The 26,283-nt window shown below is 39.0% G+C and overlaps 2 protein-coding genes across 13 annotated transcripts in view; both read right to left on the bottom strand.

The window, feature by feature from the left end:
- Positions 1-1,098: 1,098 nt before the first annotated feature.
- On the bottom strand, positions 1,099-14,217 carry ABHD10 (abhydrolase domain containing 10, depalmitoylase). The gene is made up of 5 exons (XM_043893025.1): positions 14,046-14,217; positions 11,367-11,550; positions 7,570-7,681; positions 7,028-7,165; positions 1,099-1,916 (listed from the first exon to the last, which is right to left on the bottom strand). Exons 1-5 carry the CDS (start codon positions 14,185-14,187, stop codon positions 1,572-1,574), a joined length of 921 nt encoding a protein of 306 aa, XP_043748960.1. The 5' UTR covers positions 14,188-14,217; the 3' UTR covers positions 1,099-1,571.
- Positions 14,218-24,285: 10,068 nt separating this feature from the next.
- Positions 24,286-26,283, bottom strand: part of PHLDB2 (pleckstrin homology like domain family B member 2) — a 236,338-nt gene continuing 234,340 nt past the window's right edge. For all 12 annotated transcript variants that reach the window (XM_043893087.1, XM_043893092.1, XM_043893096.1 and 9 more), the window contains one exon: positions 24,286-26,158. In XM_043893087.1, coding sequence (XP_043749022.1) covers positions 26,018-26,158 — 141 coding nt within the window. In that variant the 3' untranslated portion in view covers positions 24,286-26,017. The remainder of the gene's footprint in view (positions 26,159-26,283) is intronic.

Below are 26,283 nucleotides of genomic sequence, written 5' to 3'. Positions count from 1 at the left end.
TTAAAGTTTTAGTTTGACAGATGTAACCTAAACAGGCTAAATGGAGTCCTAACTTAAAAGCTAAAAGACATCAATCTGTATCAAGGCTGATTACTGCACAAGCTTAATTATTAAAAAAACAAACGAACAAACTGTATTTCCATTTCATATTTTCTTACTATCTCTACATTTTAGAAAGCCCTCTGACATAGATGGCAAAGAAAGGGAAGTTGCTCAGTCGTGTCCAACTCTTTGTGACCCCATGGGCTGTAGCCTGTCAGGCTCCTCCATCCATGGAATTTTCTGGGCAAGGATACTGGAGTGGGTTGTCATTTCCTTCTCCAGGAGATCCTCCTGACCCAGGGATGGAACCCAGGTCTCCCACACTGCAGGCAGACTCTTTACTGTCTGAGTCACCTGGGAAGCCCTGACATAGATGCAATCACTTGGTTATTTGTACTTTAGGCACATATTATTAATAACAAAGAAATGTTTCTTTAGGTAGGTGATAATATATAAAGATCTATTTCTTCTTTGGAATATGAAATCAGAATAGGAAAATACTATCATAAAAAAAGCTAAGTGCCAAAGAATTGATGCTTTTGAACTGGTGCTGGTGAAGACTCTTGAGAGTCCCTTGACAGCAAGGAGATCAAACCAGTCAATTCTAAAGAAAATCAACCCTGAATATTCATTGGAAGGACTGATGTTGAAGCTGAAGCTGCAATACTGGCCACCTGATGCGAAGAACTGACTCATTGGAAAAGACCCTGAAGCTGGGAAAGACTGAAGGCGGGAGGAGAAGGGGGAGATAGAAGACGATATGGTTGGATGGCATCACCAACTCCATGGACACGAATTTGAGGAAACTCTGGGAAATAGTGAAGGAAAGGGAAGCCTGGTGTGCTACAGTCAGTGGGGTTGCAAAGAGTCGGACACAACTTAGTGATTGTGCAACAACATCATTGCTGAAAGATGAAATCCCCCCACTTAACTATATGACATATTAGCCAAAAGTTTAAAATGATATATATCCTTTATGTATTTATAAAGTTTTGAGCCCTTAAAAAAGAATAACCTTGATTTTAAGTTCAAATATAACATGCAGAAGACAAAAAGTAATAGCCTTTTATGAACTTTATTATGCTTCATACATTTCTCTAGTCATTTCAGATTTCAATAAATGTGTTCCTATATTTTGTGAACTGCATTTTAAATTCAGAGACAATTTTACAAATCTTCATATACAATGATACCAAATAAAAAACAAATTAAGCTTTATTAGCAAATCTAAGTAAGAGCTGGCATAGTTAACATAAGCATTCAGAAGGTAAACATTTCTTGAATAAAAAAATAGGAAATATTTTAATGAAAAAAAAAATCAGGGATTGAGGTGGGAGAACATTTTTCAAACAGCAGCTGGCACTTTCTTCACAATTTGTATCACCTGTGAAAATACATCATTAGATAAATACTCACATGATATTTACAAAGTAGAAGAGGAAAAACCTTCTAAGTATCAAGGTCTTTCATCTGTTACTCTCTTCCATCTTCTGGATCCATTACTTTGCACACCAACTAAAGTTGTGATTCTAGTGAACTACGGTTGAAAGCTTATCAATTAGGTCATCAATAGTGTAAACCAGAAGCTGAATGTCTGCTTTTTCCTTCATTCGGTGATCACTGTTCTTCCGGAGGATGACATCTACGTCTGTGCTGACGACTCGGTCAGCAACCTGCACGGCTGTGTGCCACGGTACGATGTCGTCCTTCATGCCGTGGAGCAGTCTCACGGGGCACGTCACAGGGATGGGGCTGTGTAGCAGGCAGTGGTGCTCCGCTTCTTTAACGACACTGTACTGGATGCGGTAAACTCCTTCTTCACTGTATTTTGATGGCATGGGCCACACACCTTTCATCTCTATTTCCTTTTTTGTCTGTTGGAACAAATGAAAATAAGAGTATTTATGCAAAATTAATACATGCAATAGTCTTAAACAATCTAAGGAAAGTGGTCTTTGAAGAAGAGGAAAAGAGGTAACAAAAACATAACAATGATAATTATCAGTAATTAAATACCATGTGCAAGGAACTATAACAAGTATTTTCCACACAGTATCTCACAGGATCCTGATAATAATTTTGTTATTATTTCAATTTTACAAAAGAGGATATGAAAGTATTACGCAGCTTTAAGGTTGAAAGGCAGTAACTGCTGTGGCTGGATTCAAACTTGATCTAACTAACTTTATCATATAACGTCTTAAGTCAGGCGTTGTTTCATCCTGGTTCAAGGGGAAAATGAGGAGAAAAATACAATAATTTCTTGGAATCAGTACAGGTGGCATTCATATTACATCAAATCAAATCTTAGGAATAAAAACTGTTTAGATTTAAAAATCATGAAACTAAAAGTGTGATTAGTGGAAGTTATTAAAATGGCAGTGAGATGGGGGAAAGGGAGAATGGAGTATACTGCTAAAAATGAAAAACAAGACAGTGGTTATTCTGGGGCAACAATACACGCCCAATTTTAGGCTGAATGTAAAAAAAAAAAAAAAAGTAGTTTTTGCCTTTCAGAGTTCTACGGAATGAGAAGAAAATTGTCTGTTGTTCTGGATGACAAAGAATTCTTCCAAATATCTCCTGAAAACTGAGCAATGGTATCATTTCTACCTTTAAAATAAAATGCTGGGTGTTCTTTGATTCTTGAAGAATCTCTATTTTTGAGATCAAAATTTGTCTTAAACATTTTTTCTACTTAAAGTAACATATACTCATTATTGAAGACATAGAAAATATAAAAAGCATAAGAAGAAATAAATTACCAGTAATCCTATCTCATGGATATACCAACCAACCATTAATATTCTGGCTTATTTCCTTCTAGTATTTCTATATGTGCATGGTTTTAGATATACAATATGTAAAACACTTAGCTATTACAATTCATATATAGTTTTCACTGCTTATTTATTTAATATATATGTATTTCTGGGTTTTAAAAGATTAGATTAAAAGTTTTTAAAGACTGGATAACTGTTTACCACAATGCATACAAGATAATTAACTCAACCACTTCCAAACTGCTGAGTACTTCTAGGAACAACTTTGAACATAAAGGGTTATATGTATATAATAAATTCTTTGGAAAGATTATCCCAGCTTGAATTAGTAAATCAAGATGTAAATAGCTTTAAGCCTCTTGCAACCACATAATATGAAGGGAATTTCTGTCTAGAAAAAAAAACAGTGGATGGCTTATCAAAAATAAAGAAAATACAAGGAAAGAAAAGCTATATACAACGTATTTAAAAAAAATTGTATTAAATTTTCAATAAAAATACTGTATTGCCACATTTAAAACTATTCACTTATTACAAATTCAGAGGCAAAAAAGAATTTAAACAGTAAAATATATATGATGTTATCTACATGCATGTAGGTATTTTAATGTATTTTATAAAATTCCAAAAATATCTCAGTGAAAAAGCTGTATATCTGAAAGCTAAACTTCTAAATATCTACAGTCAAATGATTTAAAATAGAGTAAAAACCTATATTACAACATATATTAATATCATAGGGTGCTCCGCATTAAAGCAACATGTGAACCAAATATTTAAAGCAAAAAAATGATATTCAGTTATCCTCAAACTACTTATGACTGTTCCTGAATTTGTAATTTCAGTAGTTAGAACTTAGTTCCATTGATTATTAGATGAAGGGGCAACTATGCTAATTACCAAGACAAATAACAACTGCATTGTAAGCATTGCTGCTTCCCAACTAGCTCTGTTATCTGCTATTGAGGTGAATGAATATTGTTCATTTGAAGAACAGACTTAACTTTACAAAATCTTGCATGTCCCAAAGCCTCAAAAACAAAAACTACAGGAATCAAAGAAAATGTACAATATTCATAATTCTTACACCAAAAGAAACTAGCAAGGCAATGTGTCTGAAGCTTGGATTCCACCAGCTGTGCATCCTGTCTGATGCCCTCTAGTGTCCACACAGAAATCTGTGTGCAGGTCAAGGAGAAAGTTAAACTGGACATGGAATACACACTGGTTCCAAATCAGGAAAGGAGTACGTAAAGGCTATATATTGTCACCCTGGTTATTTAACACATGCAGAGTACATCATGCAAAATGCCAGGCTGGATGAACCACAGGCTGGAATCAAGATTTTCAGGAGAAATATCAATAACCTGAGATATGCAGATGACACCACCTTTACGGCAGAAAGTGAAGAAGAACTAAAGAGCCTCTTGATGAAAGTAAAAGAGGAGAGTGAAAAAATTGACTTAAAACTCAACATTCAGAAAAATAAGATCATGGCATCTGGTCCCATCACTTCATGGCAGATAGATGGGAAACAATGGAAACAGTGAAATACTATTCTTTGGGGCTCCAAAATCATTGCATATGGTGATTGCAGCCATGAAATTAAAAGACGCTTGCTCCTTGGAAGAAAAGCTATGACCAACCTAGACAGCATATTCAAAAGCAGAGACATTACTTTAAGAACAAAGGTCCGTCTAGTCAAAGCTGTGGTTTTTCCAGTAGTCATGTATGGATGTGAGAGTTGGACTATAAAGAAAGCTGAGCACCGAAGAATTGATGCTTTTGAACTGTGGTGTTGGAGAAGACTCTTGGAGAGTCCCTTGGACAGTAAGGAGATCCAACCAGTCCATACTAAGGAAATCAGTCATGAATATTCATTGGAAGGACTGATGCTGAAGTTGAAACTCCAATAGTCTGGTCACCTGATGCAAAGAGCTGACTCACTGGAAAAGACCCTAATGCTTTAAAGATTGAAGGCAGGAAGAGAAGAGGACGACAGAGGATGAGACGGTTGGACGGCATCACTGACACGATGGACACTGAGTTTGAGCAAGCTCCAGGAGTTTGTGATGGACAGGGAGGCCTGGAGTGCTGCAGTCCATGGGGTTGCAAAGAGTCAGACATGACTGAGCGACTGAACAGAACTGAACTGAAGTGTCCACAGAAGGAAACAATGATTAGAGTTAGAGGTAAATCAAATTCCCACACAAACAATGAATAATGCTGGATCTCAACATTTCCAGGGCTAAAGAAGACAGTAAAAACCTCTGGGTCTATTCCCTTGACACTGAGAGCACTCACTGTTTCTGTGGAGAAGAGGCAGAGATCCTAGTGTCCAGGCCCTTTCTTTACACATGGTTTTAAGTTTAAAGGGCTCAACATGTTTAAGAATTCTTCATTGGTATGGTTTAGGATTACCAAAGAACTACCCTGATTTGCAGGACATAGATCTTCTCAGCCAATTATGGGCTATCTACCTTATCTTCACTCTGAGTGATGAATGTACAGACATAAAGAGAAATTTCCATAGATCTTGTCATTTCCGAATAACCCCCCAAAACTGTGTAATCAACACCTTTCCAACAGGCCATCATCTTGAAATAATTTCCCACCATGAGAAGCAGAGTAAGGGCTTCAAGGTTTAGATGCAGAGGATCAATGGCAGGAGAATTTAGCAGCATGAGGACATTAGGCATCTATGTATGAGAAACAAGAAAGGAAAAAAAAGATCTCAGAAATAGGTAAGTGCAAAGAAGATCAGCTTCGTAATTTTAGCCCTGACTGGAAATCATATGAAGAACCTGACTTCGCAGACAATGTCATTTCTTACGGAGCTGGAAAGAACAATGTGAAATAAGAATAAACTTAGAACAGATAGTATATGGCACTGAATTCAATGCAGAACTTGAGGCAAAAGTCAATGATATTCTAGTCTTCAACACTACATATGCTTTTTCCTTCTTTTTCTTTTCTTCCTCCTCCGCCACTGCTGTAGAGAGTGAAGTTCTCAAACTTCACCTGGGGCCTTGTAAAACGGACGACGGGGCCACACTCCAGTTTCTGATTCAGTGAATCTGGTGAAGCTCAAGAACATACATTTCTATTAATACAAGTTCTCAGGTGATGCTGTTACTGCTGGCCTAGGGACTACACATTTTGAACCATGGCTCCAGACAGTTTCTTTCTGCTAGGATTAGTCCCATAGGTGAAATTTAGATCTCAAGGAAAAATATGCCCAAGGAGAACTCCACTGATTTCCAAACAAAAAAATAACATACACAAAAATAAACAGCTATTACCCACCACTTTTTTACCCTTGCAGACAACTGAAATACTTAAACATATATTCAAGAGCAAAGTATAATAAACCAATTACCTTTCCAATTATTTCAGAAACCTTATTTCTATCATGATTTGCGGACGAACATGCTACTGATGAAAAGTACCCCCCTTTTTTTTTAAAGGTGAAAATTGGAAGTAGAAAAAGAATGCCAAATTAGTGTCTAGGCCAGGAATGGCAAATCTTATCTCCTGTGTGTGACTGACAGTGTGTGCTCGGAGAGCTCTGCCAAGAGAGAATCCGAGGCTTTAAGGCTTAAAAGAACTTTTGTAACTGATTAGCTGGTTTAACATAGTTGTAGAACAGGTATTAATACTACCACCCATAGCCACAAAACAGACTAAGAGGCACACAAAGAGATCACAATGTGTGATCCAAATAAACAAATGTGGTTAGTAACATGCTGATAAAACAAAAGTTTAAAGTGTGATTTCATTCATGTGACAAAATGATTTGAAGGGACTGTGAAAAAACAGAAAATCTTAAACAGGAGACCAAAACGGGCTTCCCTGGTGGCTCAATTGGTAAAGAATCTTCCTGCAATGTGGGAGACCTGGATTCGATACCTGGGTTGGGAAGATCTCCTAGAGAAGGGACCAGCTACCTGCTCCAGTATTTTGGCCCAGAGAATTCCATGGACTGTATAGTCCATGGGGTCGCAAAGAGTTGGACACGACTGAGTGACTCTCACTCACTCAAATAGTTAAAAAAAAGCAAAGAAATGGTATACAAAAAGTCAGTTAAGACAAAGATGAGCTAGCCTAACTAGTCAAAGGACAGAGGACACATGCACAAAATTCAGAGAAAGAGGGAGCAGAAGAACAACAGGAGGGATACACCGAGGTTGCCTGGGACTTACCTCAACGGGAAGCTGATTAAATTGTGTCACCAGGCCATCTACAGCCGTCGCTACGCCAACGAGAGCAACAACCTTCTGTGGCCGGGCGATTGCAGCATGAAACATCAGCCACCCGCCGAGGCTAGATCCAACCAGTATCTAGAAACAGAAGCACACTGTTCTGAAGAGGAATTTCTTTTTCTTTCTGGTAAGGGATGGACTAATTTCATAGAATGTATATATTTTCTGCCTTTATATCCACTGGCTCCCAGACTTTTAATAATTGGCACAAAGTAAAATTAAGATTATGATTACTATTTGTTAAAGTATCAGATCTATAACAGAGAGTAAATTAGACAAATAAAATTTGTAAAATGAAAAGTAAAATGATACTTACATTTTAGGAGAAAGTGACAATGATAGAACTGATTGATTTGACATTAAAATATAAAAATTGATCGTTAGACATTAAAATACTAAATGTTTGCATCTAGTGAAACAGCTCCAACAGCATGAGGTTATAGTCCACAACAATTATCATCATATTTAACAAAAATAGTCACCTGTGGTCCTTCAGCCAAGTCATCAAGTACAGAAAGAACATCTTTTCTCCACTTCCCCACTGTGCATTCTTCTAAGTTACCATCTGAATTTCCAACTCCTGAGTAATCAAACCTAGAGAAAGAGAACACATATTTGTATCTAGATATCTAGTATTTCCTTCCCTAATTTCTAAGGAAGATAGCACGTTAATTACAATGCCTCAACTCTATTAAAATAAAAGTGAAGTCAGTGTGTATTTCAGCAAATCTTCTTGGCTTAACCTTCAAATACAGTCACTCGCTTCCTCACCTCCCCTGTGCCAGCCTGGGCCAAGTCACTATTCTCTCTCGACTGAACTAACGCAAGAGTCTCCTAGTAAATCTCCATTTTCATTTTTCACCCTCACAGTGTATTCCCACACAGCAGTCAGTGATCCTTAAAAAAACAAAAGAAGAAAGATCATGTCCTGCACATAGCCTTCAAAGGTTTTGTATAATCTTTCAGTAAAATCCAAAGTCCTTACCATCATCTAGCCCCTAACTACCTCTCTGATCTCACTTCTTCCATTTCTCTCTCCCTCCCAACTGTATCCTCATTTTTCTTTTTCAGTAAATGGAATACACCATCCACATTCCCGACTCAGGGGTTTTACGTCAGCTTCTCCTTCCCTGTGGACGACTCGACCGGAGACAGTCACCCAGACGGCCCCCTCCCTTCCGCCGGGCCCCAGTGTCAATCTCCAGAAGCCTTCTCTGACCCTTCACCCTAGAGCTGCGCCTCCTTCATCACTCTCCGGTCCCTGACTCGGTTTTGTTCTCTTCACAGCCAGTACTGCGACCTGGCAATGTGTGTCTAATGGATTACTGGTTTGTGGCCTGTCTCCCGCACTAGAGCGGTATGTAGGAACAGTAGAATGGTGTAACATATTTTCTTAGAGATCAGGGATTTAAAAGTGGAGAAAGAAATTAAAATTTTAAGTAAGAAGTGACGTGGTTTTGGATTCTTGGGAAATAGGATAACAAGGCTGAAGTCCTCAATGCAACGGGTGCAGCAGACCAGGGAGAAGGGGGAGAGAAACCCAACTCTCCTTCACCCTCCTGTGGGTGAAGGCATCTCCACCTGCTATATTGCTGACAGTTGCCACGGGAACATGGCGAAGATGCACAGCACATGGACACTTATGCTCAGTCACTCAGTCGTGTCTGACCCTTTGTGACCCTGTGGACTGTAGCCCTCCAGGCTTCTCTGTCCATGGGGATTCTCCAGGCAAGAATATTGGAGTGGGTTGCCATGCCCTTCTCCAAAAGACATGTACAGGGCCTTCAAAAAGGTAAATACAAGCATTCAGTGATACTAATGGGTAACAAGTGAAAAATACAGTTCACTCTTGCTGAACCCTAACCAAGTGACAAAGATTTGGCAATTTAAAACTTTTAATCACAGTAAGGCAATTCAGTCCTAGCAGCCTCAATATTCTCAAATCTAAATATATTTTAAATTTTTCAAATCTAAAATTTTAAATGTTATTAGAAATCATCATGAGAGAAGACCAGTCTAAAGCCATGTGTCATATTCCTGAGCTCTGACTCAATTTTAATATCCTGGATGGTGGCAGGCTATTAAGAAACCATTTCCACCGAACCATAGGTACTGTTCTTGTATAATATACAAAACTAACCATTTCTTCATTCAAGATCTAAGTTTTACAGACAAAATCACAAAGAAAGTAAACTGAGAAACTGGGAGTATAAATAGAAGATAAAATCTCTTATCCAATCTTTATGTTTCTTACATTGGCAGGCGGGTTCTTTACCACTAGCGCCAACTGGGAATCCATTAAAACAAGTTAAAGTGCAATCAATTGCTAATAGTGATGAGATTGCAATGAAGTTTGATAAAAGCATATAAAAAGGAGCCTGATCAAATTAAAAATTGTAATGAATGGCTATATTGTATAAAGGTGTATAAGTATACATTTAGGTTACATTTTGATATAGTACCACATATTCCTTTGGATAAAAGGAATAAGACTAAATTCATATAACTGTCTGTACACACTTTAATTTCATGATTACTAAATATACCTTTAAAAAGAAAATTTATTTCATATGCATCCAAAATGCAGAAAACTCCCTCATACATCTTATAGGCAGACAGAAACTGGCTATAGTCTCTTACAGTCTCAATTTAAATTCAGAACTGATAAAATAAGGATTTCTTGAGTTAAATTCTTTTGGGGACAAAGGAGAATGATGGCAATTTTTCTGATTTCATCATGTCTTGCTCAAGATAGTCCTCCTCCTTGGATTGCTCTTCCTTCTTACCTAAATCCTAACTATTTTTCAGTGTTCCTTTATAGTGTTTTCTATCTACTTCAACCCCTATTTTTCTCTCAATATATACAGTTAAGTATCATGCTCTTTGACATAATCACATTTTGATGAATATTTCTTCCTAATTTCCCATATGTATTTTATCTTGCATTCCTCCACCTTGATTAAAAGATCCTTACAGGCAATGACCATGTTTTAAAATTCTTTGTATATTTTACAGCACCATTGTAGGGTTAGAAGGTCTACTTGTAAAAAATACTACAGTCTTAAGGATAACAGTTAATTTGGAATATTTTAAAGAGCTCTGAGCACGAAAATGAAATAATTCAGTTAATTTGCTAAAAGGAGTTAAGACTAAATTCATATAATTGACATAATTTCTGCTAATATACTGAGTAGATAAAAGTCATTTTTAAGTCTAAAAGTTTTTTATTTTTATTTCTAATTACTTATTTCTGAAAGCTGTATTTCCTAGACCTATTGAGTGAATGATAGTGAAACTCTTCTAAAAACTACATAAATACATTTTTAGGTTGCTAGAGCTAGAAATGAATTCAGAAATTATATTTCATCCAAGCTCCTCCTTTTTATGATGATGAAAACAGCTCCAGCATTTATTAACCAACTCATCTTGTCATAGCTAATGTTAGCGTTAATTCTAGAGTCCATGTTTCTTGAATTTCAGGCCAGTGCTCTTTTTACTAACCCATACTATCTCTTCTGGCAAATTAGGCACTAAATAAATGACTATTCTAAGTAAACAACCCTAATAACAGTGAAACATTATTTTAGTAAAATAATTATCAGTATGAAATATTAAGAATTGTAAAATCAAGTAGTAAACAACACATACCCTTATTTATGCTTATATATACATATTCAGACTACACAAGTGAAAGAGGAAATTCAGTGAAAAGGTGACTTACACAATATTAATTTTACAGTACTTTTAAACACAGATGCTATTTTAAACTACATATTTTGAAAGTAATGAAATAAACAGTGGTTAAATAACAGTGGTCCTTAAGTTCCAAAAGGAAAACCAGACTGTAAGAGATTACAAGAAAGCCACCTAGTATACTGGTTTGCTGTCATGTTAGAATATTGTTTCTAAAGAGCTTAAGTTACCACTAGTTTCCTTATCTGCCGGCACCATCAGCATGGCACAAAGGCCAGAAGGGAGGGACGTTCGCAAGGGAGGGGACATCCTTACACCCATGGCTGATTCATGTCGATATATGGCAGAAACCAGCACAATACTGTAAAGCAATTATCTTCCAGTTAAAAATTAAAAAAAAAAAAAAAAAACTATTAAAGGTTGCATTTTACATGAACCCTAAATCACAAGATGAAAGTTTACAGACTATTAAAATAAATTAATCTATAAAAATGCTAGCATTTGCTTCAGTTGGTTAGAGCAGAAGTAATTCTTGACTGCCAAGGTAAATGGTAGTAATATTTTCTTTGAAATGTGTTATTCCTACCTTATATAGGCGTGACCTAGAGATTTGCAAAACTCCTCAATCGCCAATGCTTTTGTACCATTCATATTAGAAATATAGCCAGGGATGAAGATAATTCCTGGACTTTTGCCTTTTAGCCTTTTATAAGCCAGGTTTGGGAGGTCTGGTCGACTAAGGAAAGAGATTGATGTCTTGTGTCTGCAAGCTAAACAAAGTACACAAAACATAAAGTTTGCAAATACAGTTTTTGGAAAACCATACATATTTTCAATCTTAACTTTCTCAACTTGTCAAATTGATATCAAATACTATTTCCATTTCGTAAAAAAAAATATAGACATGAAGTATTATAAGTCACAAGTCTGTGCCTGTCTCTAAAAATCATGTCACAATTGACCTTCTCTGAGCAAGGTTCAATCATGATTCTTCCAAAATACACAACAAGGAAATCTGAAGGCCACTAAAGACAGAAAGACTTGTCAAAAAAGTTTTCCTGTTGCATCATCTATTCCAAACAGTATCAATCAACATTCAGATTTACCTACACTAGTTTTAAGCCTTTTCTTGGGAGATTTCAGTCTTCTTTGAAATTTTTTTTTTAAATGTCTGAGGGGTTTCACATCCTCTACTTTTTGGTAGGGAGGGAGAGAAACAAGTTTGGTCTAACGTTGGGAAACTGAATCAAAGATAGAGGTGCTGGCCCCTTTTATTACTTATTCTTTCTCCATCCATAAAGTCTTGAGCCATGGTAATAGTCAATCATGATTCTCTATCTGCTGAGGAGGGTTTGTGAACAGTTTCTTTACAAGTAACCTTGAATAAATGTATAATATCATTTTTGGAAAAAGATTTCTCATAGGACTCCCAATCACTGTGTTTTATTTGTTGGTTTGGCTTTCTTGAAAGGTACACACAAATCTGAATGCAAGTAAACAGGCACAGTGGGAAACCCTTATAATGTTACTCCACTCCACTACCTTTAAAGTTCCTTCCCCACCCTACAGTAAGGTCAACCTGTGCATGTGCTCAGTGACCTCCGACTCTCTGCGACCCCATGGATTGTAGCCCACCAGGTTCCTCTGGCCACGGAATTTTCCAGGCAAGAATACTGGAGTGGGTTGCTATTTTCTCCTCCAGGGGATCTTCCTCACCCAGGGACTGAACCCATCTCTTGCATCTCCTGCATCGACAGGCAGATTCTTTATACTGTGACCACTACCTGGGAAGCCATAAAGTCAATACTTGCTCTTAAAAAAAATGTAGAACGATGTTTAAAAACAAAAAGTCATTTATAATCCCATTTTCTCCCTCCAGAGAAATCAGATTTGTGTAGTCCCTTAACACTCTTTTCCTGGACTAATGAAATCTCTTTTTTATTTCTTGAAATCTTTCTCTATTGTGGCTAATTAAAACTTCACAGTTTCTTCCATGTGAGCTAATAAAGTTTTCCTCATTTTGGATTTGAGAAGTTGATTTTTTAAACACTGAATTGAAGGCCTTAAAGCTATCCCTTTTACATGTAGGCTTGCTTCAGAGTTTCAACGCATAGTGAAATATGCCAAATTTAAAACTTTAGTGAAAAACAAGGTAAGTAGGAGCCAGTAATGTAGACTGACAGATTGTAGCAGCAAAAATGTTCTTTTCCCATTTCTTTAGCACTCAAAAACGCCTTCCTATCCTCTTTTCCATTTTACTTTCCAATAGGAAATTTTCCATGAGACCATCACAATTTATTTAAATCTTGATGAGTTATAAATGGTCACCTTCTTAACATAATATCCATAAATGATCGTTGTACTATAAGAATTAGCTCAAACTCTGAGGCATGTATCTTCAGTGAAACTACTAACCAGTGAGAGAGAATTCTCTTTTAGTTACCGCAATGACACGCTACACTCGGCTGGAGGGACATATGTAACAGCCTTTGGGTTGCGCACAATTAAATCGGCTATATATTTAAACATTTTAACTCAAAACAAAGGGTATTTACAAAGACAGTCCCCGTTTCAAGCACCATGCATCTGACAGCTGGGGTGCAAGGGTATGAACCCCAAAACAAAAAGACATAATTAAGAAAGACAGGCTATATATATGGGGGAGTGGAGGTGGGAAGAGCCGGAGAAGAATCAAGCACAAAGAAATATTCAGGGGCTGTAATTTTTGTCCAAATTCTAACCTCCTTTGTAGAGTAACGGCTATGATTTTTACTGGGCTGGAATCTTAGCGACCGGGTTGGGGCGGGAAGACCCAACACAACCAAAAAACGCAAAAGTTTACACTTTTACAAAGAACATGTAAAACCTTTCTGTAAAATTGCTCGAGAGAGAGCAGGTCTAAGCAACTAACAGTCACGATCTGTAAACCCCTTAGAACGTGCACAGAAAAGATAGAGCAATTAATAATCAAACATACTAAATGCACATCTGAATTTTTGCTAGTCTTGGCGCTTAACACAGGGGAGGTGGGCAGAGAGAATCCTTGAACTACAGAGCATAACGCCAACCACTGCCCGGGCGGTCAGGACACCCCGGGGCCTGGCAGTGCTCTCTCACTACCTTCATCAGATTTGTTAAAAGAACTGGGGTACTGAGAACCTGGAAAGAGGATTTCTGAACGGAGCGCCCAAAACGCACGGGTCAGGAACTGCCGAAATCCGGTATGTTCGAAAGAACGCGTCTTACTCGTCTTTCGGACACTGACCTCGGAACCACTGTGGCGCCCGCTCGGTCTTCCGTGCAAGTAACGTGCTGAGACCATGGTGGAAGCCGAAGGTGACTGCCGCCCAGCCCCACCTGCGACAAGGTACCCGAGCGGCCACGGAAGCCAGGCCCACCCCCGCCATCTTCCCAGCAGCCCCTGCGCCCTGCGCCCGCCTACTGAGATGCGCACTGCACCCAGAAGCCAAGGTACGCATGCGCCGCTGGCGGCCGCGCAAATTGGTAAACAGCCCGGAGTGTCCACCCCCGGAGAGCGCACATGCGCAGAGTGTTGTCGCTCTTAGAGCGTGTTTCTGCTAGGCTCTTCTGTGGGGAGGTTTCAGTTTAGTTAAGTCCCTCAGTCGCGTCCGACTCTTTGCGACCCCATGGGCCCCATGGAGCACGCCAGGCTCCATTGACCATCACCAACTCCCAGAGCTAGCTCAAACTCATGTCCAACGAGTTGGTGATACCATCCAGCCATCTCATCCTCTGTTGTCCGCTTCTCCTGCCTTCAGTGTTTCCCAGCATCAGGGTGTTTTCCAAGGAGTCAGTTCCCGTTTGGCCGATGACAGTTTGGGATGTTTTGAGCGTACTTGGTAGCCTGCTTTCTAGATGAGTGGATACTCCAGGACTGGAAGCAAGGAGAGGAACCCCATGCAACGTTCCTAGACAGGAAAACGTCTGGTCATCCCGAGACACAAGGAAACTGAAACATAAAGTGTTAAGCTTGCTGCGTTGCAAGTCGTTGTTACTCCTGGTGCTGAGAAGGTTAGCAGGCCCGAAGGCCAGGGGTTGCCAAACAGAGGAAAGAGGCTGCAAGTGTCAGACATTTTATATCTCGCTCTTAAGCGGCAAGAGAAACAAACTATTAGTGTTATATTTTTTCCCTTTCTCTATACAAATTTAAAAAGAGGTTTCTTTTAAAATTCTGTGTTGCCATGACGACACCTGGTTCCACCTGAACTTAACATTTCTCAAACCTTGAGCTAATCAATGTGTTTTTTTTAATGGAAATGTTTGTCTTAAGCTATGTTAATGAACTATGTATTTGGACTCTGTCTTGAAGTCCATTCCCCCTAAGACTCAGTGTTGGGGTCCTTTAATGGACCGGGGCCTAGCGGTCTGGAGTGGACGATAAGACAGTGAGAGAGAGCCGGAGGGAGGGAGGGGGAGAGAGAGAGATAAAGAAAGAAAGGCACGGGGACCCCAGCTCTGATGGAACAAAGGTGCTTTAATGATTTTTCTGTGAGTATATATAGGCTGTAGTACAAGAAATTTCTTTCGGTAATGATAAAGATTAGAAAACCAAATGTACAGTAACCGTTACCAAGGGAACAAAGGAGGATAATGGTCACAAGGTCAGGAGACAATCCATATCTCAAGAAAAGGGGGACAAAACTAAGCAGTTTTGTTGTAAAGAGAATGTTTACTAAAGAGACCCAAGCCCGTCTCACACAATGACCTCAGTCCTGAGAGCTGTTTGCAGTTCTACTCGCTTCTAGCAGAAGCTAATAAGGAACAGAGGATTTATGAGAAACAGCACGTAGGAATCCTCCCGTTAAACATTCCCTGACAACTCAGAACCCACTTGACAAACCAGTGTGTTTTCCTCATGTGAATATTCTCTTAAACTATGTTAATGAGACTGTATTTGCTTCGAAATCTGCCTTTCTTCAAGATTCATGTCAATCATTTTAAGACCCTGGACAACTCTCCTTGTACCAATGTTATCTCAAAATGCATGTTGTGGATGAGGGACCCGGTGCCAGTCTCTGAATTTTGAGCTATTTCCTTTCTCTAATTCAGTTCAGTTCAATTCAGTCGCTCAGTTGTGTCCGACTCTGCGACCCCATGGACTGTAGCACGCCAGGCCTCCGTGTCCTTCAAAACTCCCAGAGTTTACTCAAAGTCACATACATCAAGTCCGTAATGCCATCCAGCCAGCTCATCCTCCGCCGTCCTCGCCTCCTCCCACCTGCAATCTTTCCAGCATCAGGTTCTTTCCCATGAGTCAGTTTCTCACATCAAGTGGCCAAAGTATTGGAGTTTCAGCTTCAGCATCAGTCCTTCCAGTGAATACTCAGGACTGATTTCCTTCAGGATAGACTGGTTGGATCTCTTTGCAGTCAGTCTAAGGGACTCTTCAAGAGTCTTCTCCAACACCACAGTTCAAAAGCATCAATTCTTTGGCACTCAGCTTTCTTTATAGTCCAACTCTCACATTCATACATGACTACTGGAAAGACCATAGCTTTGACTAGATGGTCCTTTGTTGGCAGAGTGATGTCTCTGCTGCCTAGGGTGGTCATAATTTTTCTTCCAAGGAGCAAGTGTCTTTTTTAATTTCATGGCGGCAGTCACCATCTGCAGTGATTTAGCAACCCCCCCCGCAAAAAAAAGTATGGCACTGTTTCCATTGTTTCCGCATCTATTTGCCGTGAAGTGATGGGACCAGATGCCATGGTCTTAGTTTTCTGAATGTTGAGTTTTCAGCCAAATTTTTCACTCTCCTCTTTCACTTTCTTCAAGAGGCTCTTTAGTTTTCTTCACTTTCTGCCATAAGGGTGGTGTCATCTGCATATCTGACGTTATTGAAATTTCTCCCAGGAATCTTGATTCCAGCCTGTGGTTCATCCAGCCTGGCATTTTGCATGATGTATCTGCATATAAGTTAAATCAGCAGGGTGACAATATACAATCTTGACGTAGTCCTTTTCCTATTTGGAACCAGTCTGTTGTTCCATGTGCAGTTCTAACTGTTGCTTCCTGACTGCATACAGGTTTCTCAAGAGGCAGGTCAGGTGGTCTGATATTCCCATCTCTTAAGGAATTTTCCACAGTTTGTTGTGATCAACACAGTCAAAGGCTTTGGCATAGTCAATAAAGCAGCAAGTAAGACAGTAGATGTTGCTAGAGGGCATCAGAGGACAGACACACTGAAACCATAATCACAGAAAACTACCCAATCTGATCACAGGACTACAGCTTGTCTAACTCAGTGAAACAAACCCATGCTATGTGGGGCCACCCAAGAGCGCCGGGTCATGGTGGAGAGGTCTGACAGAATGTGGTCCCCTGGAGAAGGGAATGGCAAACCACTTCAGTATTCTTGCCTTGAGAACCCCATGAACAGTATGAAAAGATAAAATGATAGGATACTGAAAGAGGAACTCCCCAGGTCGGTAGGTGCCCAATATGCTACAGGAGATCAGTGGAGAAATAACTCCAGAAAGAATGAAGAGAAGGAGCCAAAGCAAAAACAATACCTAGTTGTGGATGTGACTGGTGATAGAAGCAAGGTCCGATGCTGTAAAGAGCAACACTGCATAGGAACTTGGAATGTTAGGTCCATGAATCAAGGCAAGTTGGAAGTGGTCAAACAGGAGATGGCAAGAGTGAACATTGACATTCTAGGAATCAGCAAACTAAAATGGACTGGAATGGGTGAATTTAACTCAGATGACCATTATATCTACTACTGTGGGCAGGAATCCCTTAGAAGAAATGGAGTAGCCATCATGGTCAACAAGAGTCCAAAATGCAGTCCTTGGATGCAGTCTCAAAAACGAGAGAATGATCTCTTCTCGTTTCCAAGGCAAACCATTCAATATCACGGTAATTCAAGATTATGCCCCAACCAGTAATGCTGAAGAAGCTGAAGTTGAATGGTTCTATGAAGACCTACAAGACCTTTTAGAACTAACACCCAAAAAAGATGTCCTTTTCATTCTAGGGGACTGGAATGCAAAAGTAGGAAGTCAAGAAACACCTGGAGTAACAGGCAAATATGGCCTTGGAGTATGGAATGAAGCAGGGCAAAGGCTAATAGAGTTTTGCCAAGAGAACGCAGTGGTCATAGCAAACACCGTCTTCCAACAATACAGAAGAAGACTCTACACATTGACATCACCAGATGGTCAACACCGAAATCAGATTGATTATATTCTTTGCAGCCGAAGATGGAGAAGTTCTGTACAGTCAGCAAAAACAAGAAGTTCTGTACAGTCAGCAAAACAGCCACAAAAACATGTGGCTCAGCTCATGAACTCCTTATTGCCAAATTCAGACTTAAATTGAAGAAAGTATTGAATTGAAGAAAACCAGTTAAACTTCTTAAATTGAAGAAAACCACTAGACCATTCAGGTATGACCTAAATCAAATCCCTTATGATTATACAGTGGAAGCGAGAAATAGATTTAAGGGACTAGTTCTGATAAACAGAATGCCTGATGAACTATGGATGGAGGTTCATGACATTATACAGGAGACAGGGATTAAGACCATCCTCATGGAAAAGAAATGCAAAAAAACCAAAATGGCTGTCTGAGGAGGCCTTACAAATAGCTGAGAAAAGAAGAGAAGCTAAAGGCAAAGGAGAAAAGGAAAGATATTCCCCTTTGAATGTAGAGTTCCAAAGAATAGCAAGGAGAGATAAGAAAGCCTTCCTCAGGGATCAGTGCAAAGAAATAGAGGAAAACAACAGAATGGGAAAGACTAGAGATCTCTGCAAGAAAATTAGAGATACCAAGGGAACATTTCACGCAAAGATGTCTTCAGTAAAGGACAGAAATGGTATGGACCTAACAGAAGCAGAAGATATTAAGAAGAGGTGGCAAAAATACACAGAAGAAAGGTACAAAAAAGATCTTCACAACCCAGATAATCACGATGGTGTGATCACTCACCTAGAGCCAGACATCCTGGAATATGAAGTCAAGTGGGCCTTAGAAAACATCACTATGAACAAAGCTAGTGGAGGTGATGGAATTCCAGTTGAGCTATTTCAAATCCTGAAAGATAATGCTGTGAAAGTGCTGCACTCCATATGCCAGCAAATTTGGAAAACTCAGCAGTGGCCACAGGACTGGAAAAGGTCAGTTTTCATTCCAACCCCAGGAAAGGCAATCCCAAAGAATGCTCAAACTACCACACAATTGCATTCATCTCACATGCTAGTAAAGTAATGCTTAATATTCTCCAAGCCAGGCTTCAGCAATACCTGAACCGTGAACTTCCAGATGTTCAAGCTGGTTTTAGAAATGGCAGAGGAGCCAGAGATCAAATTGCCAACATCTGCTGGATCATCAAAAAAGCAAGAGAGTTCCAGAAAAATATCTAGTTCTGCTTTATTGACTATGCCAAAGCTTTTGACTGTATGGATCACAATAAACTGTGGAAAATTCTGGAAGAGATGGGAATACCAGACCACCTGACCTGCCTCTTGAGAAACCTATATGCAGGTCAGGAAGCAACAGTTAGAATCGGACATGGAACAACTGACTGGTTCCAAATAGGAAAAGGAGTACATCAAGGCTATATATTATCACCCTGCTTATTTAACTTATATGCAGCATACATCATGAGAAATTCTCAGCTGGAAGAAGCACAAGCTGGAATCAGATTGCCAAGAGAAATATTAATAACCTCAGATATGCAGATGACATCACCCTTATGGCAGAAAGTGAAGAGGAACTAAAAAGCCTCTTAATGAAAGTGAAAGAGGAGAGTGAAAAAGTTGGCTTAAAGCTCAACATTCAGAAAACTAAGATCATGGCATCTGGTCCCATCACCTCATGGGAAATAGATGGGGAGACAGTGGAAGCAGTGTCAGACTTTATTTTGGGGGGGCTCCAAAATCACTGCAGATGGTGATTGCAGCCATGAAATTAAAAGACGCTTACTCCTTGGAAGGAAAGTTATGACCAACCTAGGTAGCATATTAAAAGCAGAGACATTACTTTAAGAACAAAAGTCCGTCTAGTCAAAGCTATGGTTTTTCCAGTGGTCATGTTTGGATGTGAGAGTTGGACTGTGAAGAAAGCTAAGCACCAAAAAATTGATGCTTTTCAACTATGGTGTTGGAGAAGACTCTTGAGAGTCCCTTGGACTGCAAGGAGATCCAACCAGTCCATCCTAAAGGAGATAAGTCCTGGGTGTTCATTGGAGGGACTGATGTTGAAGCTGAAACTCCAATACTTTGGCCACCTGATGCAAAGAGTTGACTCATTGGAAAAGAATCTGATGCTGGGAAGGATTGGGGGCAGGAGGAGAAGAGGACGACAGAGGATGAGATGGCTGGGTGGCATCGCCAACTCAATGGACATGATCTTGTGTAAACTCTGGGAGTTGGTGATGGACAGGGAGGCCTGGCATGCTGCAATTCATGGGGTCGCAAAGAGTCGGACTTGACTGAGTGACTGAACTGAACTGAACTGATATGTTTCTTTGGAACTCTCTTGCTTTTTTGATGATCCAACGAATGTTGACAGTTTGACCTCTGGTTCCTCTGCCTTTTCTAAATCCAGTTTGAACACCTGGACGTTCACGGTTCACATATTGCTGAAAATTGGCTTGGAGAATTTTGAGCATTACTTTACTAGCATGTGAGATGTGTGCAACTATGTGGCAGTTTGAGCATTCTTTGGCATTGCCTTGCATTGGGATTGGAATGAAAACTGACCTTTTCCAGTCCTGTGGCCACTGCTGTGTTTTCCAAATTTGCTGGCATATTGAGTGCAGCACTTTCACAGCATCACCTTTTAGGATTTGAAATAGCTCAACTGTAATTCCATCACCTCACTAACTTTGTTTGTAGTGATGCTTCCTAAGGCCCACTTGACTGCATATTCCAGGATGTCTGGCTCTAGGTGAGTGATCACACCATCATGATTATCTGGGTCGTGAAGATCTTTTTTGTACAGTTCTTACTGTGTGTTAAGAATAAGTGTGTATTCTTACCACCTCTTCTTAATGTTTTCTGCTTCTGTTAGGTCCACACCATTTCTGTCCTCTATTGTGCCCATCTTTGCATGAGATGTTCCCTTGGTATCTCTAATTTTCCTGAAGAGATCTCTAGTCTTTCCCATTCTGTTGTTTTCCTCTATTTCTTTGCACTGATCCCTGAGGAAGGCTTTCTTATCTCTCCTTGCTATTCTTTTGAAATCTGCATGCAGATGGGTATATCTTTCCTTTTCTCCTTTGCCTTTAGCTTCTCTTCTTTTCTCAGCTATTTGTAAGCCCTCCTCAGACAACCATTTTGGCTTTTTGCATTTCTTTTTCTTGGGGATGGTCTTGATCCCTGCCTCCTGTACAATGTCACGAACATGGTACAATGTACAATAGAATGTACAATGTCCATAGTTCTTCAGGCACTCTGTCTATCAGAAATAATCCCTTGAATCTATTTCTCACTTCCACTGTATAATCGTAAGGGATTTGATTTAGGTCAAACCTGAATGGTCTAGTGGTTTTCCCTACTTTCTACAATTTAAGTCTGAATTTGACAATAAGGAGTTCTTAATCTGAGCCACAGTTATCTCCTGGTCTTGTTTTTGCTGACTCTATAGAGCTTCTCCATCTTTGGCTGCAAAGGATATTATCAATCTGATTTTGGTATTGGCCATCTGGTGATATCCATGTGTAGAGTCTTGTGTTGTTGAAAAAGGATATTTGCTATGACTAGTGCATTCTCTTCGGAAAACTCTCTGAGCCTTTGCCCTGCTTCATTCTCTACACCAAAACCAAATTTACCTGTTAATCCAGGCCAAATTTGCCTGTTACTCTCGACTTCTTAGTTTTGCATTCCAGTCCCCTATAATGAAAAGGACATCTTTTTTGGGTGGTAGTTCTAGGTCTTGTAGGTCTTTATAGAATCATTCAACTTCAGCTTCTTCAGCATTAGTGGTCAGAGCATAGACATGGATTACTGTGATATTGAATGGTTTGCCTTGGAAATGAATAGAGATCATTCTGTCATTTTTGAGATTTCATCCAAGTACTGCATTTCAGACTCTTGTTTCTCTAATTAGCAGACTGCTAGTAGCTATAGAACACCCAACTAAAGACTAGCAGGGGGGCACTCTTTCTGCCTCCTTCTGATTTCTATCAGAAGCTTTCTCTATCTCTTTTAAACTTTAATAAAACTTTATTACACAAAAGCTCTGAGCGATCAAGCCTCATCACTGGCCCCAAATTAAATTCTTCTCTGCTGGAGGCCAAGAATCCCGGAATCTTTGGATACAGCAACAACCTTTCAATACATTGACTTTTACAGGGGATGTTTCCAAATTCTGACCTTAATTGTGCTTGTGTAAACGCCTGGAGTGGAATTGAACTTTTGCTGCTTCTTTGCCCCTTTTCAATTTGTTTTTCTTCTAGCTCTTCGTATGTCAGACTGTTGAATTATTAAGACCCCTCTCTCATACTTCCCAGGTGACTCAGGTGGTAAAGACTCTGCTTCCAGTGTGGGAGACGTGGGTTCGATCCCTGGGTTGGAAAGATCCCCTGGAGAAGGAAATGGCAACCCACTCCAGTATTCTTGCCTGGAGCATTCTATGAACAGAGGAGCCTGGTGGGCTACAGTCCAGGCGGTTGAAGAGTCAGACAGGACTAACAAACACTCCCTCATACTGCATGCGAAGGTAAATTCCAGTAGCTAAATCGTCTCAATGAAAGAATAAAACCGAGAGGATCAAATACATTTTAGGAGAATATAGTATAGATAAAAGGAACTTTTTAAAGCAAGATTTGAAACCCCTGGAATAAAAAAGAATAAAAACATATAGTGAAATTGATTTACTGTGTGGATAACAAAATATTAATACTTCTGTCTAGCCTGCTCCCAGAAATTGGTAGAAAAAATATGTAATTCCAACAAAATTGGCCAACATTTGTGATAGGCAGTTCACATATGTAAACATGATGATCAACCTCACTAATTGAAAAACTTGAAATAATAACATGCATTAAATGTTAAAATTAGCATGCCATTTTTCCTCCCCATCATGTTGGCAGAAGTTAAAAAGAGCGATTATTGGCAAGCTGGCATTCATGTACGGATGGTGAGAAAGTAAACCGCTAAACTCTGTTGTTAAGTAATATCACCTATGACAATTTAAAATTTGCATCATTGTCAATGCTGTTTGACCCAATGGCTCCAATTTGTGACCGCCGTATAGAAAACAATAATGGTTTATAAGGATGTATGTTATCTGCTAGAGCACCATTTTCAGAGGCAAACAGAAGAAAAATGGAATGGCTAATAAAAATATGATTGAATAAACTGTGTACAAGGGTCTCTGGATTCTAGCTCTGGTGTCCTTCAAAGCAATTCTTGGAGGCCTCAAGCATCAACAGGTAAAGACTTACCTCGTTTTTCTTGTTGTTTGTTTTCTACGCAAAAGTTACAGTGGCTGGTTTATGACTGAGTAAAGCCACTTAACTATCTTGGTCATAAATTTTGGAGCAATGACTGGTGCTAGAGTTAAAGGCAAAGGCTGGATACAGTGAATTCAGCTTATCTTTGGAGTTTTGAGAAACTATTCTATTAGAAGGCACCAGGAAAGTTGGACAAATGAAAAAAGAGATTTCTTCCTTGAGAGGCATAATGCCAGAAACAGAGCAAGGATAGCTGCTTGATTTAGCAACTTTCTCCAAAAGCTGCTGAGTTATTTCTCTGGTTCTCCATTAAGCCTGTTGTCGACTCCAAAGGGGCTAAAATCACTAAGGTGACACACATCACTTCAGCATCCATTGTAACTTAACAGTAAACACTTCTTACTGTGATTTTGGATAATCCAAATATTCTCAATCATTCCTGTCCCTATTCTCTCCCTTTATTTTTGCATGTCTTCTGGCATTTTATGTGAAGCAAAACAAAAATTTTTACTTGTTCTCATGCTGGGAAAGGCACTGCACACACACACAAAACCCCAGAGAAACGCACGAGCCCATGAATCGTTTTCTCCATCCACCTTCATCAGCAGCAAAAATTGTGACTGGCGTCAAGTGAAGATGCCTTTCCTGACAGTGATGGGCTTGAAGCAGACGGCGTTGTTTCCACTGACCTACTATCAATGTTGCCTTCATTAACATGTGCGAAAGGACATGTTGTTGAAGGCAGTTTTCTCTGAAATCTGCTGCCTTAGTTCAGGGAGACAAATATGGTCCCCACCAAGTAAAGCCTTAGAACTCTAACTTCATACCTGCGTGATTTTTACCCCCATCAGAGAGAAAGATAGGTAAATACACTCCTTCAATCCCCAGTAATAATTGCATCGATGCAATTAGACCAAAGATGTCAGACTTCTCAGAAGTTATCTCATTTTGTTAGCAACAGGAATGTGACCAGAGACATATCTGATTACTTCAGTTTATAAACTACAAGTCATAATGTTAGCTAGCACACAAACTTTATGTCAATTCTACAGTTGACTTCTGCTGATTAATCCATCCCTTGTCATGCTACCAATGGGTAACTTCCTATTAAAATGAGTTTATTTTCGAATGTGAAATCTGATCAACATTTTAATCCAAACTCAACATATTTTGACACACATATTTGAACCATTTACTACATCATGCAAGATAGAAAGTTGATTAGAGTATCTTTATAGTCCTATGAAGAAAGTAAAGTACAGTTCAGAAAAGTTATATCTTTACATTAACCAACAAAAGTTCAGCACTTGTACTTCACCATCTTAGATCACTACAGGGTTTAGGGGTGATCTCTGTAGAAACAGATTATAAAAATGTCTTCTGCAATTGTGATTTTGTCCTTCACTGTTCAAGTAACATCATGTGTAATCCAGTCACAAAATCTTATTATTGGCAACATGTATACAAACCACTGCAAATTAAAAAAAAAAAATTGTACCCAGTCAGGCCTGACAAATTTTATAGACACTTCTAATCTAATAATTTCATTTTTACTAGTAAGTAACATTATTATTTTCTACTTCTATTCCTCTGTCAATGAGTGGAAAGAGTACATTCATACTTAACAAACACACACAACATGATAAACCAGGATAAATGGCATTTGAAAAACTGTTACAAAAGGACTTGCCTGAAGTCATTTCATTCAATACAAATTAATTGAACTCTAAAAAACAAAAGCTAACTGTAAAGAAAAAACATCATAAAATAGTACATTACAGAGAACATTAAGGTGAACTTCATGTGCCTCTGAATAGAACTGCAATACTTTGGAAAATAAGTATTCTAATTGGTCTGTTCTTTGGTGAAAACAGAGCTCTATTTCATAGTTATATCATGTGAGGCTGCAGATAACACGTGTACTCTACAACAAAGAGAAGTTGGACAATCGAAAGGAAATCAGCTACTGTTGCCTTTATTCTCAGCACTGGGAATGGAGAAATCATCGGCAAAACAGCTGAAGCTAAATATTCTCTTTATTTTAAATTGCCCAGTGTGATAGAATGTCTAAGACTGCTTCTTCCTAAAACACACAGCTCTTTGTTCTTCTTTTACAAAGTGTTTGCTATGTATGTACAGTAGCTTATGCTGGTGGTGACTCTTCAAAGTCAACTTCCTGGGCACTTGTTGGCATCAAAGTACCATTTTAAAATGTAGAGTAACATTAAATGCAGTTCATAACTACTACTGTTCAGCAGAGGTCATGTCAAGTCTTTGGTTTTGGTGTAGTACTTAAAAATTAGGGCCAAACTCCTCCTACAATATACTCCCTTTCCAAGCCCTTATTTGTTTATATTAATATTTATAAAATAACCTTCCATAAAATACTCCTTTAAAAAAGAGCCAGTTGATTACCAATAACGTCAATGCCACCCATGATTTGGGTGCTAAAATAATTTCATATTTTCCAAATACATACAGACATTTTGTAAACTAGTTTATTTCATCAAAATCAACAATTGATATAAAGAGTTTATAAGAAATGTTCCTATAAGTGGTGCTATTTACCAAAAGAGTGTTTTATTTCTCATAGGCAATTCTTTTGCTGTTTATGATCAAGCTTTGAATTATTTATGATCAAGCTTTGAATTAAAACCCCTTCTTTCTCTTTTATAAATGACTTCCTCTTAATGTGAAAGCAGTTCTGAGTATCCACAGTTAAAGGGATGGGTCTGTTGGGTCTGTCCATCTGGTGTTGATATGGCTTCATTCTTGTAAGAGATTATTGCAGTCTGCCCTGAAGTCGTGTCAGTTCACTACAACAAGAAGTGAGTGTAACCTTCTGCCCCAGTCACTATGACATCCATCCAGATTCGCATGGCTTCTGGCGATGGGGCCACCATGTAGTAGATTCTGTCATGTGTCTTGACACTAAAGGTAAGTAAAGGATTAGGACTCTAGAAAGAAAATAAAGAAAGGAAAAGAATGTAAAGCAAATACATTGCAATTACAACATTAAATATAACAGAGATATGTGAGGGCTTCTTCCTCTTTAAAAGTTTCAATTTATAGCTATCTATGT

The sequence above is a fragment of the Cervus elaphus genome, chromosome 31 (assembly GCF_910594005.1).
Source record: "Cervus elaphus chromosome 31, mCerEla1.1, whole genome shotgun sequence".
Taxonomy (NCBI): domain Eukaryota; kingdom Metazoa; phylum Chordata; class Mammalia; order Artiodactyla; family Cervidae; genus Cervus; species Cervus elaphus.
The sequence above is the reverse complement of the archived record's forward strand: the minus strand, read 5'-3'. Positions and strand labels throughout refer to the sequence as shown.